General features: G+C 39.3%; 1 protein-coding gene across 1 annotated transcript in view; it reads right to left on the bottom strand.

The window, feature by feature from the left end:
* LOC107749776 (catenin alpha-1-like) overlaps nt 1-20,317 on the bottom strand; it is a 122,593-nt gene that overhangs the window by 22,990 nt on the left and 79,286 nt on the right. Inside the window, exons 11-15 of the mRNA XM_016564951.1 lie at nt 11,160-11,252; nt 10,757-10,913; nt 9,114-9,314; nt 6,897-7,048; nt 1,095-1,211 (exon numbers count right to left, since the gene is read on the bottom strand). Coding sequence (XP_016420437.1) covers nt 1,095-1,211; nt 6,897-7,048; nt 9,114-9,314; nt 10,757-10,913; nt 11,160-11,252 — 720 coding nt within the window. The remainder of the gene's footprint in view (nt 1-1,094; nt 1,212-6,896; nt 7,049-9,113; nt 9,315-10,756; nt 10,914-11,159; nt 11,253-20,317) is intronic.

Here is a 20,317-nt window from a genome sequence, read left to right as displayed (position 1 = left end):
ACACCGCTGTGTTTGAATGGAGATGCGCAGCGGCTCCGCTGTGTCTTTGTTTTAAACTATTTTCGACGACGAAATAGAGCAAAATCAGACAATAGTGTTATAGTCAGACATTGTTAGTCACTTAATATTAACTTCTTGTTTATTCATTTGCATTGTATTAAATCAGTATCACATTTACAAACTCCCTTAAAAATCATTAAAAGCTGTCACTCATCTTAGTTCATCGCAATCTCACATTTATAATCAACGAAGCTCTCTGCACTGCACAATGAATCTCTTATTTACACCCTGTCTACTTTGCTTATGAAATCACTTTTGTGGCCAGCGGTTTAGACATTAATGGCTGTGTGTTGAGTTATTTTGAGGGGACAGCAAACACTCACTGTTATACAAGCTGTACACTCACTACTTTACACTGTAGCAAAGTGTCATTTCTTCAGTGTTATCACATGAAAAGATATAAAATATTTACAAAAATGTGAGGGTTGTACTCACTTCTGTGAGATACTGTGTATATATATATATATATATATATATACACACGCATACATATATATACATACATTCACTGTTCCTTCCAGCCATGTAGGGATTAATTTTCATAAGCATTACCAAGGCAACAGAGGAGGATGCGAAGGGAGGGGGTGAGAGAGAGAGGAGGAATGGAGGTAGAGTGGGGGCGAGGTTTGATGTCTATTTCGCTGGTGGCAACATCAGGAGTGCTGTTGACACGAAATCAGTACAGAATCTTAAAAACACTGATTCAGAGTTCCTCTGCTATTAGAGCTAAACAGTGAAGCAAAGGTGGATTTGGCCGTGACGCTGCAATTCCGACCTGTGAATAGAGCGTTTACCATTTCCCAGTGCTGTCTTCGACTCTTTAAATAGACTGCGATAAAGTTTTATTATAGAAACACTGAATAAAATGGAAATTACTATGTCCCTGGACCGATTCCATACAAGCACCTACAAAGAAATCTAATTCTGTTGTCATTTTAGGATTGATTTTGACACCTTTTGACATTCCCTAAGTGGCTCCATACACTGGCAAGACATGAAACCAAAGCTCTGATGTGAACTACAAAAGCCCCAACTCTCACCCGAGCGCTCTGTCCGGCGATGAGCTGATCATCTTCCGTCTGCACACTGGTCCTGCTACGAGAATCAAAGTCTTCTGTCTCAAAGTCAGAGTCGTCCAGTTCCTCTGGAGTCTGTGGGGGAGAAGAAAAGCGTAGGGGTGGGGAGAGATATAGAAAAGCATTAGCAAGCTCTTTCAACAAGTAACTTATGAACTACGGCATAAGCTTAAGGCCCCAATTTACTCATAGCAAAGTTCTTTTTCATTGAGTTAAAAAGTAGTACGAAATACGTTTGCAGTGGTAAACTGTAAGCCAACATCCTGACGCCATTCACACTGCTGGAAGGGCATTTAGTAAGTAAATGAGTAAGTAAATATGTGCTGCGCACTTTGCTATACTTCTTGTCTGTTCGCTTAGGCAAGCTGTTTCAAACTCCCAGAACGAACTCCACTCCTCAGAATTTGTTTTGGCCTGATTTTGTTTGAAATGACATCACACCAGTTCGTTCTTCGATTTTGCTTAAAGTATATTGGGGCCTTTATCAACAGTAGTTTTCCATGAGAAAGTAGAAATTTTAAATGCACATCTAAAAGTAAGAAATGCTGCCCATTATGGTCTACTGGTTAATGCATGTGCTCTGATATATTTAGCCATGATGCTCCACATTATTTCCAGTCTTCTCGAACACCTTTTTTTTTTTTTTTTTTTGTAAATGATAAAACGCGCATAAATAAATAAAATGTTACATTTTCTAAATGATAGCAGTGCTGCCACTCAATACTAGCAAGATATGGTTGACTGCTTTGACCAAAAGGTTGCTTAAGTGATCCGAGCATATGTTGCTAAGTTGTTGCAAGGTCCTTGTCTAATAATATTCCACTCCCTGGATAGGTCCAAGTACATCCTTCAATGCAACAAAAAGTGATGTGGAGATGAAGCTTATCACTTGGAGTTAAGTAATCCCAAAGTATGAGCAATAGTAAAAGTGACACTTTCCTTAGAAAGCACCCTATGCATAAAAAAAAAAAAAAATCTACCTATGCATTTTTAGAGTGAAAATGTAATGGTGGAAGGTTAAACAGTAAAGCATATTTACTTGCCTGCTGTAAAGAGAGACAGAATGATCTGGCACACCAATGCAGTGGGTACATCACGTTTTCCCTGTACTGAACTAAACTAACTCTCTCTCTCTAATCCCTGCACTGAATGGCCAAACATGCCTCTTATAACTCTGCTGCTCTATTAGCATGCACTTGTGAGCAGAGGGACCTGTTTGCAGAAGGAAATGGTGGAGAATGGGGAGGGGTGACAGGTGGGGAAGAACCCTCACTGACAAGAAAATGCATTTCAGCTTGATAGGAGAAAGGACGTGATGTGAGAAGATATGGATGTATTATTTCGCCAGTGCTGCAAGCCATGCTTATCTGACTCTCTGTACAATCCATTTATGAGGAGATTCTGACTGGCTCAAGATGTAGCTGCTCCAATAATAGACTCCTCAAGCATTCCAAAACTCTGCCTGCTGAAGATGACATCAAAACAACATACAACCAAAGTCAGTCAAGGTGTGGATGACGGTTTAGAAGTGCCCAGGCTCATTTCATAAACATGCTTTGCTGTATTATAGAGAATCACACTGGAGCATAAAATGGATTTTACCGTAACAGTGCTAAACTTTAAAATGACAACTTGTCACTAGCAGGGTTGTGAAAATGCCTTCCAAATTATTTTTTAATTCCTGAATTTAAATATAAGAAAGTAAAATAAAAATTAATTCAAATTTCAAGACTTTAGGACTGTGAATGACAGATAGAGAACAAGAGATGGACAGACAGATAGATACACTAAAACATTTAAAGGTGACCTATTATGCCCCTTTCTACAATATGTAATATAAGTCTCAGGTGTCCCCAGAATGTGTTTGTGAAGTTTCAGCTCAAAATACTCCACGGATCATTTATTATATCATTTTGAAAATGGCTATTTTGAGAGGAAGCAGAAACGCTGTTTACGTGCATGTATATTTAAATGCAAATGAGCTGCTGCTCCCCACCCCCTTTTCCAGAATAGGGCTGTTCCTTTACAGCTCGTACATCAGATAATCTAGGTGCATTCACGCCATATCATAATTACCGTGATTACGAGATACCAACTTGTAAAAAGCGTTCACGTCCTCGTAGAACTCAGCATGCGAGTACTAAACTAAGTTCTCTTCATGTCTTATTGCGCTTAAACTGTCAAATACACAAAAGTTTATGTTGAAAACACATGAGTTACAAAAACAGTCTTATGTCTGTGAAGGTAAACAGCTGGGAAAGAAATCGCATGTTTATATTAGATCTGTGTGGCAGCAGCGTAATATACAGTAAATAAATAAATCCACTGCTCTCTTCTCCTCTGAGGCTGGGACTCTAAGGCTACGTCCACATGAAGCCAGAGCTTTCCCTATCCGATCTTTTTTTTCCCCTCGTCTCAAGAAAAATCTGCATCCACACAAAACCACAAAACCGAAAACGCAAGGGCGGCGTTTTCAGGTTTATCCACTCTGGGACCCGGTTTTTAAAAAAATATCAGTTTCACTCTCCCAAAACGCCGGATCCGTGTGGATGAAACGCCTATACGATACAAAATGTATGCGTATACAGCTAAACGCGTCTCCGTGTGGACGGGAACTAAATAGTGTTCTGTGCTCATCTGTGCAGCTAATGATAGAACAGTTAGCATGCTTCGCTCAAACTTTTGCCATGGCACTAGAACTGGTACACCGCTGTCGCTTGTGAAAACAAGAATGGCGGCACCGTGAGTGGAAACGTGCAGATAAACGGGCGGTGATATTATAATAAGATCCCTTTGCCACGTCACAAAGGGAGCGAAATCTGACACACATTTTTTCAGACGCTTGCAGAAAAAGGCTTACCAAAACAAAGTTACTGGGTTAATCTTTTTCACATTTCCTGGGTTGGTAGATGCACTGGGGGGACCCGATTATAGCACTTAAAGGGGTCATATGATGCTATTTTAAAGATCATTATTTTGTGTATTTGGTGTAACAGAATATGTTGACATGCTTTAATGTTCAAAAAACACATTATTTTTCAAATACTGTACATTATTGTAGGTCCTCTATGCCCCGCCTCTCTCAAATGCGTCGTTTTCAACAAAGCCCCCTCCTTTGACAAGCGCAGTCTGCTCTGATTGGTCAGCTGACCCAGTGCATTGTGATTGGCCGAACACCACAAGCACGCGTCGGAAATGTAACGCCCCTTACCATAATCACAGCTTCAGCTTTCAAAGTAAATATCAAGACAGTTAATAATGTCGTTAGCTTTACCATCAGGTCAAGCCCGAAAGAGCAACAGAGTCGCATGACAGACATGCAGTACACAAGCCGCGGTTAAGACAGCTGACGTGCTATGATTTCTGACAGGCAGTTCACTCACTTTGTGCACAGCCAGCCTTGTACTCTTCTAGGTTAAAAAAAACTGTCGTCCATAAAACGCGTTGCACAAATGAACATCTGGGTTGTGCTGTTCTGTTGTAAATAAATCGGAGCTTGTAACACTCCAAAGAGAAAGGAAAACTTGAAATCGCATCATATGACCCCTTTAAAACCGGAAAAAGTCAGATTTTCATGATGTCACCACCTTTAAAAGTTTGGCGTCAATACGTTTTTTTTTTTTTTTGTAAGAATTTAAAATTTCTATTTCAAATAAATCTAGTAATAATTTAATGTAGATCTACCTTGTGCCAAGCGATAGGAACTGCAGACAGCTCAAAAATATCTACCTTGCTATTCAAGAGAATGCATCACATCTATAAACTAGGGCAATAGTGAGCAATAGTGGGCATTTGAATAAACAGCCTGAGATGCCTGAAGCAGTGTAGGTAAGGTGAGGTACCTTTGCAAGCTACAGTAACCACTCAGCAGCTATGAGGATCTGTGCTAGGAAGGGCCATTAGTACCAGTAACATCCCCTCAACAGAGGAGTCGAGGGCTGCCTGCCTGTCAAATATTAGGTGACGGCCGGCCAGCGAGGACTACGAGTGCAGTACTTACCGAGGTTAAAGACTCTGTCCAACTTAAGTAGCGTAAGTCGCACACTTGTCTCTTCCGATCGAGGATTTCCTGTGCGGCGGAGAGGTTGATGCCCACTGGGCACTAGTGTTGGCTGATTGGCTAGCGCGCAAGCTCTGTCTAAAAGTATGAGCTTGACATGGCGTGCGTTTTGAGGGAATCAACTTGAAAGTCAAACATTAAAGTATGAATTTTTCTTTCTTGCTATCTCAGTGTCTGCAGGGTGTATTAAAACGGTGCTCTCTAACAAACCCCTGCGATCACCAGACCTTTGGGTGGCTTTCTTATCGGTTCGGACAAGTCGTCTCAGAACAAGGGCCCTGAAGCGCTAAAAAATACTATACAGTTAGAAAGGAACAAGACAAGATAGCAAAGATCACACCTCTCCTTTCGACTCAACGCATGAAGCATTTCAACGTCGGGGACATGTTCGACACTCATGTTAAACCAACAAACAAACAAGTAGATCCTGTCTGCCAGAGGGCCTTTTGTTTTATCTATTGAATCAATCTAGATAACTAGAGAAGGATGTCTGAAGTGGAAAATGGATGAGGCACTACAGGTCTCCTAGGATTTGAAAAATAAAGGGGAAAATGCTAATTAAATCCCCTTTCTAAAAAATCTATTACGTATTATAATGCAAATACAGCGCAATGGATCCCCCATCTAATTTTGTGTTTATTCTAATTTAAACCCTTGGTTATTAATGAACATTTCGGTACAAGCCAGATAGTTTCATCTGCATCAAACGAGTCTTGTTACTTGACATTTGAAAAGAGAGGGTTGGTGGATGTATTCAAACAAAGTATGCACGTACAAAGGCAGCAAAGAAATATGATGCGATCACAATTATTAATAGCAAACAATACTAATGCGTGTATGTGCCACACAATTTCCGGAGGCCTTTTAATCGAATGCTTCTCCGGCTTCATTATCCGGGTCGCGACCGCACTCTTTGCTTTAACTAAAGGCGCTAATACATTCCAACACACTTCCTTATGAGCCAATTATTCAAATTCAGTGTACATTATCTTCGCAATTAATTGAAAACTCGTTAGTCTGGAACTACAAAAGATGATATTTGCCTCAATTAATGCCTTTAACCTAGATGTTCCGGCGAAGTGGTGTTGAGGGTTTGTGCGTTTCCCCACATGGCAGGAGCGGACTGTTGTCTGATTATTGTCAGACTGTTAGCTAATGCTTCACTGCATGCTGGCAACCATCTGTCCAATGTTACAGTTCAGCTCAGGGAAAGACCATTAACCCTCAGACAACTACAGCTCCAGTAATAGTGCACATGGAGAGGGAAATCTGTTCAATTAGGTTACCACTTGCCCAAAACAAATTCACTATTAGTTTCTAATAAGGCAGCGCATATACTGTATGCACACCAGGCTTTTCGTTTTTTTTTCTCTCAAACACGCGTTCAGTTTAAATGCTGTATTATTCTGAATTATATATATATATTTCCTCATAGAGCAAACCACTAATTAACCGCGCCCACTTCTTGCCTCTAACTCCGGACAAGTTTTACTAATTTTATTGCGCTTTTTTGGTGCATTTTTTTTGTAATAGTAATCAGCCCTTCTGTGGTATGGAAAACAACAACTTACATGTTTTCCCTACTATCTAACTAGTGTTTCATGTGAGAAAGAAAATATTACAGAGTTCACCTGAGGATGAGAATTCTTTCAATATTTGAAAGAGAAATTTTTTTTTTCTATTTAAAGGCTTCTGCTCACCCTGATCATAAGCACCGCCTTCCTGATGTCCCTCACGCCATCATATACCAGACGCGAGGCATCAATGAACTCGTTCTCGTCCACTGGCTGGCTTGGGTTGGCGCTGAGAGCCTCCACGGCTGCCTCTATCTGCTCAGTGAAACGTGGCATCACTGTAAACACACACAAACACAGAAAGGACAAACAGCAAGGTCAGAAACACTTAGCAGCAAACTAAAAGGAAAAAAAAAAAAGATTAATTTTGCTGGAAACAATTCCGTTTCAACTCAGCAAATATGAGTGAGCTGAAGTGCAATTCAATCAAGACATTGTGTCTGTAGAAATATATAATTCAAATTCGGAAACAGAGCCTGAAACAGAGCTGAGTAAACGTAGAAATTTGCAGTGGATGTGTTGCTGGATTTTAATGACTGCTCAAGGCAGCTTTTAATCAGGCTTTACGTGACTACGAGAACGGCACATGAGTACACTTAATCCAGAGGCACCCTTAAACGAATCAATCACAAGACAGGTGGCAGCAAGACCTCAAAGCCACACAAACTCTCTCTGCATTCAAAGGCTTTGGGAACCGGAGACCTTTTGAGGGTTGCTTCCTATGTGTTTTGTGAATGCCATTTACCAATTTATTCCCAGAGGATATTTAATGACATTGAGTGTGAGCAACACGTATGAATATCATCCGGCCTGGAGACCACAGTTAGAGCTTTGTGCTTAATGAACCAAATTAAAAGATTTTAAGTAGTAAACCAAACAAAGACTGGCTGTTAAAAAAATTTAACTGGATTGGGGTGGTGATTGCAAGCTTTCATGGCTAGAATATGGTTCCTGCCCCTAGCTTATCTCTGCTGCATTTCATACAAAATTTTGGGCTGAACAAGAACTAGAGATATGTATTCAGACTGGACCATCTGAGACCAAACCTTCATGAAATTTGGTTGACTAATTCACCTGATTCAACATGATCTATAGCAGTTTGCCCAACCACTTCTTGAAGCCGGCCCACCAGCTACGCACCACCTCCCAGCCATAAAATAATAGTACCTCCCAATAGGCACTGAACACATCTACATTAATACTCATTCACAATTTAGTATTGCACTGGGGAGCACAGTAGCAGGAAGAGATTGAATAGAAAGATGTACACTGGAAATAAAGTGAATACTTGGAATTTGCATTAACAAAAGGTTTTCGGTGAGCCTTGAGGCTTACGGGGCATGGGTTTTTACAGTAAATAAAGCAATCATTAGTGACATAACATCCTCTTCTTTGCCAATATGGCCCAGCTATTTGATTTAGCGCAAAGCTGAACAGAGTACACTAAATATGACAGCATTTCCCAAGAGAAAGTCCACAAATTAACAGGAAAATCTTATGCTGTGTCCCAGAGGAATTAACCATCTCTGTGATTTTAGTCTTAAAAAGGTTCCCGAAGGCTATTATGTAGCCGCACATGAAAGTAATATTACGTTTTATCTACCAAAAAAAAAAAAAAAAAAGTACTATTATGTTTTATCTTCCTAATAAAGCTAGAGTGCAGATATTGGTCACAGGCAGCGTCTCAAATCTTAGTGAGCTGCCTACCCAGACAGCATTTTTGGCCATCAAAGGCATGGCTATGTTTTGCAACCTTGTGAGGAAGTAGATAAAGTTACTTTTATTTTAAAATCAGCACTCTTGTACCAACACCCTTCAAACCCACTCACAGAAATTCTGGCCCAGATGGCAGCAGTGCTATTTTTGGATGCCTGTGCAGCATTCTCAGATATTAAACAAGAACAATGGATTTGAAATAGAAATTAATCACACATACACAAGTGCCATCACCAAAAATAATACTAAATGGACAGTTCTGACAAAGTTAAGATTGGATAAAGCATGTTCGAAGCAGCTGTTAGACAATGATAAATTAACATTTATATTATTGCACCAAATAACACGTCAATCATAAACAATTATGTTTATGAGTTATGATTTTAGTTCTATTTACGGTTTCTTATTATTAAATGTTGTTCATGCATACTGCCCTTTCCACCATTTCATAAAAGAAAAGGCCAATAACATGTTACACATTGTAAAAACACTAATGCTAAACTAAAACCGCTACTACAAAAACAACAGATTTTGGCTTATTTTACATAAATACAAAAATTGGCTGTAGCTACAGACATTTATGGCAAAACACAAATAATTTCAGGTCTATAGTGTTCTGGTTTATACCTGTATCAGTGAGAAGCTTGGTGGCTTCCAGAACCTTCTCTGTGTAGACCCCAGGTTCATAGTTGTCCATCTCAGATGTGACCACATGGACCACACGGGCAGCTCTACCTCGAATGGCTCCAGCGGTGCGATCCAGGCCGTCGACATCCTTCTCTTGCAGAGCGATGACACACTTGTTAACATCCTCCAGAATGTGATTTTCTAAAGCAAAAAGAAAGAAAAATTCACAAGAGAAGACAATATTTAAAATAACTAAGGAAACAACACTGGACAATGTACAGAGCACTAACCACAACGCAAAGCATGAAGACAGGAAATCCTCATCCTTCATGCTGTATTTACATTGTCCCTGACTTAAGAACATTAATGGGAACCACATGGGTGGATGAAAAAAGAAAAAGAAGATTAAACACACTCAGTTTAGTAATGGGTGTCTGGGAAATACAAATCAACATGGTAAACTGTAATCTGTCCTTGAGAGGAAGTGAAGGCAGTCAGTCAGTCAGCCTACAGCTTAACAAGAACTCTTAAAGGCCATGTCTGACAGGGGAATGGTAAGTCTTTAACACTCGTGACAGAATGTCAGTTCCACAGGAGAGAATTGACACTCAAGTGCTTTTGTTTCCTCCTGAGAAGCTAATGAACTTCTTCAAACGTGACCACTAAACGGCCCATGATCGGAAGTGACCCGTGTCATCAGTTGCTGATAGAGATGTAGGTGTAAAGGCTTTTCACCTCTTCTGCATTAAGCTATTATGGGTCCGGTACAAACAGACAGGAGCTAAGCAGCCTATCATTAGGTTGAAGAAGGTTGAAATCATTCTTCACTATTTAAAAAGCTTGTTCTTTATGACATCTGGTGAGACTGTGCTACTACTGAAGAATAATTTGTCAGAAAGGGTTTAAAACTCTTACAAATGAAAGAAATGAATACTCTTACTCCGCAAAGCTGCACTAAATAGATCAAAAGTGACAGTAAAAGACAGTAAAAGACATGTATAAAGTAACAAAATATTTATATTACAAATTAATGCTGTTCTTTTGAACTATCCATTCATTTTAAAAAATTGTGGAAAAAATATATTTTGTTTCCACAAAATTAAGCATGTACAGCTGTTTTTAACATTGGTAACAAAAACAAAATGTTTCTTGAGGACCAAATCAGAATAAATGATTTCTGAAAGATTATGTGACACTGAAGACTGAAGTAAAGGCTACTAAAAATTCAATTTCGCCACCACAGGAGCAAATTACAATTTAAAATATATTAAAATACACAACAGTTAAATTATTTCACTATTTTTGGACAAATAAACACAGCCTTGGACAAAAAAACATTTTTTTTTTATCTTATTGACTACAAACTTTTGAACCATAGTGTATGTGGAAGGGCTAAAGAGATATGAGAGCTACCAGATAAAAAGATTTTAGTGAATAATTTAAATTTTGCTTAGTTTTTTCCCCCCTCACATTTTATGGTACTTGTTGGTAAAAGAGCAGCATGAATATTCTGTTAAGCATCTTTTTTTTTTCCAACACAGTCACAAGAGTAAATGAGCATGGTTTTCATTAGCAGGTGAAACATCCCTTTAACACTATTTAAGAGCCAAGATCCAGCTCTACACTTTGTGACGTGGGCTTACCAGACACGCTGAGGAAGTCGTCAATGGAAGTGATGTCATCCACTGCGTCAGTAAGCACCCGCACCTGTTTCTCCCACTGGTCCTTAAACAAATCCATGTTATCCTGGGCCACTTTGCTGTTAGGTTTAGCAGCCAGGGCCAAGGCTGCATTAATCACCTGCAATTACCACAAACAACCCATTAATCCCATGTCCTCCCCGCAACAACCCTCCAAAACACATTTACAATTGTTTCAGATTATGACTGAGATTAAACCATGTTTATTTTGATGGAAAGACAAGTACATTCAAAGCCCCAGGATGAAGGAATAGTCATTGGAGCTCAAATTAAAAAGCAGTCAAAGCCACAGTGGAGTGAGGGTGGAGTGGACATACTGCAGGTGCATCTGTGAAATGCTGCGTACCTGAGGGCAAAGTGTTTCCAGTTGGGAAGCGGCCATCCGTACCAACTTTACTCCCTCCTCATTGTTTGAGATGGAGCATGCAAGGTTAGCTACCTACAACAGAAAATGTGAAAAATATGAAAAATTAACAGTTTTCCATCCCTCAAACAAGCAGTTTTAATTTAACACACACCTGCTGTCAGCTGTTGATCTGATTATTTGATAAAATGGTAAAATAACATAGCAGGAAAAAAGCGCCCCAGAGGATTAAGTCAAAACAAAAGCAAAGCCTGAAATTGAGGTCTGGTCGTCTCCCCACATAGGGAATATATTTCATATAATTCACAGGATGATGGCTGACCGCGTCAGGGAGTGGTTCCTAGAGATGATTAAATCACCGTTCTGCCAGGCACCGTTATTACCTCAGGAAAGTGAGAGAGGCAAATATTCCTGACACTTTCAGAAGCCCCAAAAGCCGCTGAAATCCAGAGTGCTGAGGCAAGCAAACTCGCTGCCTGTTGCTGCGGTTTATAATGTTATAGAGTAAATTGTCATTTTGACCCACAAATCTCCTTCCTTACTCACGATTCGCCAAACATTCTCTGCAAACAGATTTTATTTGCATCTATTTGCCACGGCCAATTTTTTGAGGCAAGAAATTTAGGGTTCCGCTGCCTCACTTTGGCTGCACAAGCACCTCCATATAGCAAAGTAAGCACAGCACGTTACTGAGAAGCTTCATTACTTAAGGCAAGAGTCGTTTTATTTAAATGTTACCAAGGAGTTTCACTCATATTTGTTTAGTGGGACTGCTTGGAGTTACTCTACCTTATCGTAATATGCGAGAATTGTCTGTGCCAGAAATAGGAAATCTAGAACACAAGTGGAGTGTAAATGTGAACAGAGCTCAGCGCAGTCACAGAAAACGCCCCACTGACTACAGGAGTACCTCAGCCGACGCTCTTCCGCTCACTCTCTTTCCCTTAAGCACCATACTGGGAATCTCTTGAGCAGCAAGGTGCCATTAGCAAACACACTAGTCAAGCATCAAAAACACACATAAATGCCAACAGTTTAAACAAGGAGCACTTCAGTATGTGCAATAGCGTTTAGCAGCTAAATCTCATCCAATTAGATTCCGCAGTACGTGGGTTGGCGGGGGGGGGTGGGGGGTCTCCAATGGTCAGGGGATAATCTGAAGCCCACCTTTGTTAATACGGTCACTATGATACACAAGCCGCTTGACATGAAACATCTGGTGGAAATATGTCCTAAGGGCCACTCGACTGCATATCTTTTGGCCAATCTGGAAGATTGCAAACGGAAGGCTGCCGATTCTATCCCTGCGGGTAGTGATCCTTGACCATTACCAGGGAGCGCAAGAGCAAAGCAGTTAACACCAGACTTGTCCAGGGGGATTTTTACCCTTGCATAAGCTCATGATGGCATTCTATGCTAAGTTTTGTGTTAATTACTGCTGGACTACCTAAATAAATAAACAAAAGTGAATAAAGAATTACATTAAAGAATTGTATATACAATTTTTTTGGTAAAAAAATTATTCAATTATCACAATTTTTATGCACTTTTTGTCCAATGCATTTCCTACAGTAAATAGACCAGTTTTCAATTTTTGTGCCACAAGCTAATAAGAGTGTTACAACAAAGGCATTTTAATAGCATCACTGATTTAAGCAAGTCTAACACTAACTAGTTTGACCTGCAACAATCAAAATGTCAATCAATAGCTTGCAGCTCTGCATAATTTCAGAGTCATTTCAAGTACCCATACTCTTCCTGAGGCTGTTCTTTCTTGCAGTAACATCCCATCAGTGCAGCTGGTATTTCACCCCTCTGTGGCACCACTGGGTCAACCAAGGGCTGAGTCTGTTCTTATACAAGCTGCCTAGCACATACAGTACGCAGCAGAGTGGATGCACTCTCTGTTGCTAAAGCTAAAAACGAGGAACTGACAAACAACTTCGTTGATTACTTCTGCAGGGCTCATTTGCAGCTAAATGTCAAGCATATTCAGGATGAGGAACAAACGTTCATTGTGAGCTGATTCTCATTTCCTGTTCAGGTAGATTATGAGTCTAATCACATTGGTCTGTAGATCTTCCCACACAGATAGTGGAAATGTGTGCTAGATTCAGAGGGGAATAAAACAGGGCAACAGCAATTCATTTCAGGTTCATGAAGAAAAAACAAATCTGTCTTTATATATAGAATATATATATAAATAGCTCTGTTTGCATGACTAACTAGTTCAATGCTTCAATACATTCTTCTTAATGTTATGGTATGCCTTCAAAGTTGTGTCATTAAACTCAATGCATATATCATATTTACATGATCCATTTCCATCTTGTTTTGGTTTTTGAGGCCACGTAATGATCAAATTGTGCGGTAATCACTTCAAAAGATTGGAGGCAAATGGAGTCAATGTTGAAATGGTATGAACAGTATTGAGTTAAAGAAAGTTTTAAAAAGCTGTGTTTTGTTCAATTTCATTGTACTCTGTATAACTTTTCTAAATGCAAAAACACATTCGGTACAAACTGCCCCTTAAACAGTTCAATATTTCATTCATTTTGCATTTAGAACAAATGACAAGATAAGCATGTAAAATAAAAACAAATGAACTACAGTATCTCACAGAAGTGAGTACACCCCTCACATTTTTGTAAATATTTTATTATATCTTTTCATGTGACAACACTGAAGAAATGACACTTTGCTACAATGTAAAGTAGTGAGTGTACAGCTTGCATAAGTGTAAATTTGCTGTCCCCTCAAAATAACTCAACACACAGCCATTAATGTCTAAACCGCTGGCCACAAAAGTGAGTACACCCCTAAGTGAAAATGTCCAAATTGGGCCCAATTAGCCATTTTTGCTCCCCGGTGTCATGTGACTCATTAGTGTTAAAAGGTCTCAGGTGTGAATGGGGAGCAGGTGTGTTAAATTTGGTGTTATTGCTCTCACTCTCTCATACTGGTCACTGGAAGTTCAACATATAAGGTAGTGCTGGAAAATAATGGTGGCCACATAAAATATTGACACTTTGGGCCCAATTTGGACATTTTCACTTAGGGGTGTACTCACTTTTTTGGCCAGCGGTTTAGACATTAATGGCTGTGTGTTGAGTTATTTTGAGGGGACAGCAAATTTACACTGTTATACAAGCTGTACACTCACTACTTTACATTGTAGCAAAGTGTCATTTCTTCAGTGTTGTCACATGAAAAGATATAATAAAATATTTACAAAAATGTGAGGAGTGTACTCACTTCTGTGAGATACTGTATATTTTGGTGTGAATTAAGAAAATCTATGACATTTATTAAACTGCAACAATCATTTCGGTCTACTCTCTCTCCTTTCGTGCTTCCTGTCTCTCACACATTTTCTGTCACACAGTAGTTTAGTCCCTGCACAACCTCAGTGTTCCTTGAGCAGCCAGGAACCTTTGAGAACAAGGCCTTGAGGCAATAAAACTAAGCTTGTTCTATTTTTATCCCACTTCAGGAATTATGCATTTCATGGTATATTAACCGAACCGCCACTGTGTTTCTGCGACCAAGAACTGACACTCAGAGCCAAGCTGCTGCTCTTCCAGCAAGCTCGGAAGTTCAATGTCAATATAAGTGGCTTTCAAAATGGGGAAAAAAGGGAAATTAACAAATAGGTAATGGTGGAGGACTCAGGTTGCCAGGAGGGTCTCCAACAGTACTGACTGCGACGCAAAAGCCTCTACAAAAGAAACTATTTGAATGAATGGTGGTATCTGATAGGGGTGCTCCGATTGATCGGCTACTGATCACTATCGGCAGATAATCGCTTTGGGATGATTGATCGGTGGTCTCTAAAAAGGACGATCTCAAAAAACCGATCTCAAGCTGATGACGCTGTCGTGAGAGGTTTGGCACGACATGCAGAGGCACTGTCTCCGTCTCTGTCCGGCGCGGGTGAAATAATTATAATGCTGAAGGTTAGGTACTCACCTTCATATTTCTTAATTAAATAACTTATAAAGTAATTTGAAAGCCTTGTGTGAGACGTAATTTCACAACCAGCGTGAGTGAATCAGCGCGGGCTCTCCCTTTCTCTCTCATAATACTCAAATGTCTTCAAATCACCACATCGCGTGATTCGCGTCTGTCTATAAGCGAGCTGCATGCTGCACAGATGACACAGGAATTGTCACTTGCACAATCGAGGCAGTGTCACATCGTCACTAAAGTTTATAAATTGCATTACTTTTTAATTCTTGCCAGTGTTTAACCATTCAACGCTACGCCCTCCTGAAGACCGTGCGCTCATGCACACTCGCAGCGTATACACACAATGCCAGGTTCACATTACTCCGTTTGCAGTGCGTATGTGGTGTGTATTTTTTCCGCGCTCATGTTAAAGGATTAATAAAGCGTGCAACACTGCACACGGTTACGGTCTGGCAGTGCGTTCCACGAGCGGTGCGTCTGCAGCAGTGTAGAGATAGTTTCCGCACCAAGTCTATTTTTGCTGCCTGCAAGCGCTGAATTAAAGTAACAGCGCATTTTTTGCAGTAAATATGAACATGGATTGACACGAAAATGTAGTAATTACATAAATGCATATAATTAAAGTCTACTGTGTTTCACAGTCAACACATATGGCTTTTTTGCTAGGTTTAAAGGGAAAGAGCACTTTTAGATAAACAAGGCAATAATAGATGGCACTCGTGGAGGTAGGAAAATAAAGTTCTTTATGAACCACAGGATTGCTTGTAATGAAGATTTCAATGCAAAAGGAAAGGCAGTAGAGCTGACTATTTCTGTCAATGGGAAGTCTGTGATAACGTAAGAAAAGTAGTTTAAATGTTTTGCCACTTGCTTGAGCAACTTAATATATAAATCTAGAAGAAAATTTTCAATTAATTTTAAAAAATGAAATTCAGGCCCTGAATAAATGTCTAAAAATCCTGATTGGAGTATCACTATAAATAGTTATAAATTATAAAAAGAAGGCTTTAAAAGATCGGAACCGGTGATCGGTAGATAATGCTTTCTGTGATTGGCGATTGGCCTCAAAAATCCTGATCGGAGCACCCCTAGTATCTGAGAACACTATATATAGATAGATTGATAGAGAGAGAGAGAGAAAGAGAGAGAGAGAGCGAGAGAGAGGGGGGGGGGATACGTGGCTGGCACTTTTTACAGCCCTTAAAAGTGTGTCAACTTCATGCCTTCTGCAGGAGTAAAAAGACAGTGAGGGGAGGGAAGAGTTGGCTGCAGTTCCATCCCTGTCGTTGCATTGATGCTTCACTGTACTGTAAATTAAATGGCCTCCCTACAGCAATAACTACATCCATATTTAAACTCTAAACAGAGGAAGAAAAAACCTACATTACACTATAACTCTCACTTGTTTATGGCACGTGGACCACAAAAATGTATCCTTATGACTGGTTTTGTGGTCCAGGGTCACATTTGTAAAAGCAGGTTTTCATTTAAAGAATAATCTTATAATAACTACAAAACACACACATATACTCTAGGGTTGTGCTGATAGACGATAGTATTGTGTATCGACGATAGTCAGAGAGATCGCCTGTGGCTGATGCCTTTGACGATAGGCTACTAATACTATCCAATTAATATTAGGGCTTATTTGTTCCATCATATTTCTTTTTCTGCATTTTTACAGTGTTACGCATTATAACCAATCACACACGATTTTGTTGACTTTATGAATGCAATGGCCAATCAGAGGCGTTCAGATGAGTCATCGCTGAAACACCGGAGTTTTGCTGTTCAGTGCACACGCTCGCTGACTGAATTCTGCTCTCTTGTGATTTCTCTCATCGTAAAAGTATCGCTTTTTATTTCTCCTCTTTCCTACTACTTGTTTCACTTCTGTTTCAGTTTTTATAACAAGTGTATATATATATATATATATATGTGTGTGTGTGTGTGTGTGTACAAACGTACAAACAACATGTACGTCGTTTTTTTGGTGTTTGGCTTAGTGTTATGTAAATTTTTTTTTTTACATTTACATTTTTTAAATTTAAAATAAAAGCGTCTGCTAAATGACTAAATAAATAAATAAATAAATAAACAACAAAGTGCAGATGTACATGTGATGTAAGTATAAAGCCCCGTTCACACTACAAGTGACAAGCAACAGCAAAGCGACACAATCCCATTAATTTCAATGGAGAGCTGGCGATTTCCGGCGACACGAGTGACAGCGGCCGTTGGCGACCGGATGGGGCGTGTCCAGCGACGCGACAAAGTTCAGAATCCTTCAACTTTATGCAAATTAAAAAGTTAAAAGTCGCTGCTAGTGTGAACAGGGCTTAAGAGATTTATTCAACATACAGTGCAGATAGCTTCACTGATTATAACGGGAGTGTTTTTTATAAGTGCATAAACTCACGCTAGACTAAAGTCAGTGATGATGTTTTTTGCTCGTTTTCTGTAGCTGCTGCTTGAATAACTGAGGAAATGTAATCACTATAATTAGTAACTTACAATGTTTCTAATAAATTATCATGTTAAATACAAATTCAGTCATATTAAAAATATTTTATATATTTAGTTAATAGATTACACTGACATTACGCTGCTGGAGTTGGACCACTCTCCGGCTATGAAATAAATAGTAAATAAATAAATAAATTAGCATGATAATATTGTGTTTCGGCGATCTCACAGGCTGATGATAGGACGATACGACTACGGAGCATATCACACAACACTAATATACACTGCCGTTCAAAAGTTTGGGATCAGTAAGATTTTTAATGTTTTTCAAAGAAGTCTCTTATGCGCGTCAAGGCTGCATTTATTTGATCAAAAATACAGAAAAAATTGTAATATTGTGAAACATCACAATTTAAAAACTGTTTTCTATTTTAATATGCTTTAATATATAATTGATTCCTGTGATGCAAAGCTGAATTTTCATCAGCCATTACTCCATTCTTTAATGTCACATGATCCTTCAGAAATCATTCTGATATGATCATACTTTTCCAGACTCAAATTTACAAACCTCTCAGTAGATTCTCAGACCATATTTAACATAAATGGTTCATACAGCATTATTTTCAGCTTTATATTTGGTATATAGCACAGTCATCTGTAAATATTTTTATTTTCTCAGGGGTTTTTCATTGATTTTCTTGCATACATACAGTACATACAGACTTTTGCTATTCACATGCGCACGGGAATATTTTGCTCACTTACGCATTACATTTTCTAGTTTTATAAACTATAACCCATTTCCTTTGTGCGTCACTGCCATAACTAAGAAGAAAACGAGGGCATGGATGCACATGAATTAATAGAGATCTATTTGCTCAAAATTTGGCTTTCCTTAGAGTAGTACCCAGCGCCGTCCTTAGGGGGGTGCAACTGGTGCGGTCGCACCGGGCCCCGCGGCAAACAGACTGAGGGGACCCCCCGGAATGCGATCGGACCGAGGGGGACCCCAACCAGCCCCCCCCACCCAAACGAGATCGTGAACGGACCGAGGGGGGCCCCGCTCCCTACCTCGCACCGGGCCCCGCGTCAGCTAAGGACGGCCCTGGTAGTACCTCTAACAGCAAGGCCCAATGTTCAATTTAACACATCCTCTGTGGCGGCAGAGAAACCATGACACAAAATGGGCTGACGGCACAATACGGCTGTGTGCATTGTCAAAACACACTTGACTTTTTGCATGATATATTTATTTTCATTAATTTATAATTTTCTATTATAGAAAACTAAATGGGAAAAAGTCTGGAAATGCAAATATTTTTCAATATTCTGCTTTCTTTTTCCACACTTTTCCAGACCTGGAAATTACTAAAATCAAATTCCATACTTTTCCAAACTGCGTAGGAACCCTAATAGTGATGAAAACCATCGGCAAACAGAGGAATTCCCATATATGGCACATCGTTTCAACCCACGGTGTTCGTTTTGTAACAGAAGGCAACTACATGAATGCGAGAAAAATCCGTAACGCACAAGAATACATTTCCTTGCCAAAAGATTGAGACACTCCAGCTATTTCAGACAATGCAGGTTTATTTTTTTCCATAACCTACATATTCAAAACCCCTCTACCTACTAGAGGTCGACCGATAGTGGATTTTGCCGATACCGATAGCTAGGTTGGACCGCACTGGCCGATACCGATTAATTAACCGATAGTTTTTAAAATGGATACTGAACAAAAACTAAAATAATGCTTTATTAAAAAAAACGTACTGAACCATACTAGTAGTAGTAGTAGTAGTAGTAATAATAATAATAAAAATGTTGAAATTAACACACTCTAACAAGGAACCAAACTTTCATTACACAGCTTTCATTAATCTTAATGTTACAAATGTACTCTTATTTTAAAGTGTTACCATTTCCTTTCAACAGTCATGCTTAAAGATGCACATCTTTAAATATATACACAAAGGCCATAGCATTAAAATTATATACATATGGATATTGTATGTATACTCTCACACTTTAACTTATTCTATTCTTGAACACTTGATGATTATCGAATCAAAATAAAAGCGCAGCGCTGAGTCTAGGAGAACTCACCGGTATCACATTACCCTAAATTTTTTTAATTGGATGAATGAAACATAAAACAAAGTGTATGTTTCAGTCCTGTCACTTTTTTTTTTACATACTTTTACACTTTTTCTGCTGTTCAAAAAATCTTTCTTTTCGCTATTACCACAAAGCTACAAATCTGAGTGCAGGGGCTGTACGTTACCATAGACACGTCAATGGTTTGCTCGTGACTCTCCTAAACAGCTCTGACCGCGCACTGAACACGTACTTTGCCCGGTACAGAAAATTTATTATTATTTTACATGTATATGTAGAGGTCTAAAACAGTTTATTTAATCACCAAACGGACACAAGTTTACTTCAAGAATGAACGAACAATGAGGCATAGAGTTTGAAGTTCGGTGTTTAAAAAACAGAGCAAACGGAAAGAGGAAGCGCAATCTATATTATAGCTCTATAAATGAAGCATTAACAACAATTTGGGACAAATATAATGTAATTTAATGGAAAACTATGTGAATGGCGCGGAAGGATTTTCTGTCGGCTGCATTTAAATCCGCGTCTGAAGTTTCCCACTCTGTTCAGCGTGCAGTATCACGTGTCTAAACAAATAGCAC

This window comes from Sinocyclocheilus rhinocerous, unplaced genomic scaffold (assembly GCF_001515625.1).
Source record: "Sinocyclocheilus rhinocerous isolate Xijiao unplaced genomic scaffold, SAMN03320098_v1.1 scaffold860, whole genome shotgun sequence".
NCBI classification, from domain to species: domain Eukaryota; kingdom Metazoa; phylum Chordata; class Actinopteri; order Cypriniformes; family Cyprinidae; genus Sinocyclocheilus; species Sinocyclocheilus rhinocerous.
This window is presented reverse-complemented; position numbering and strand designations above follow the sequence as displayed.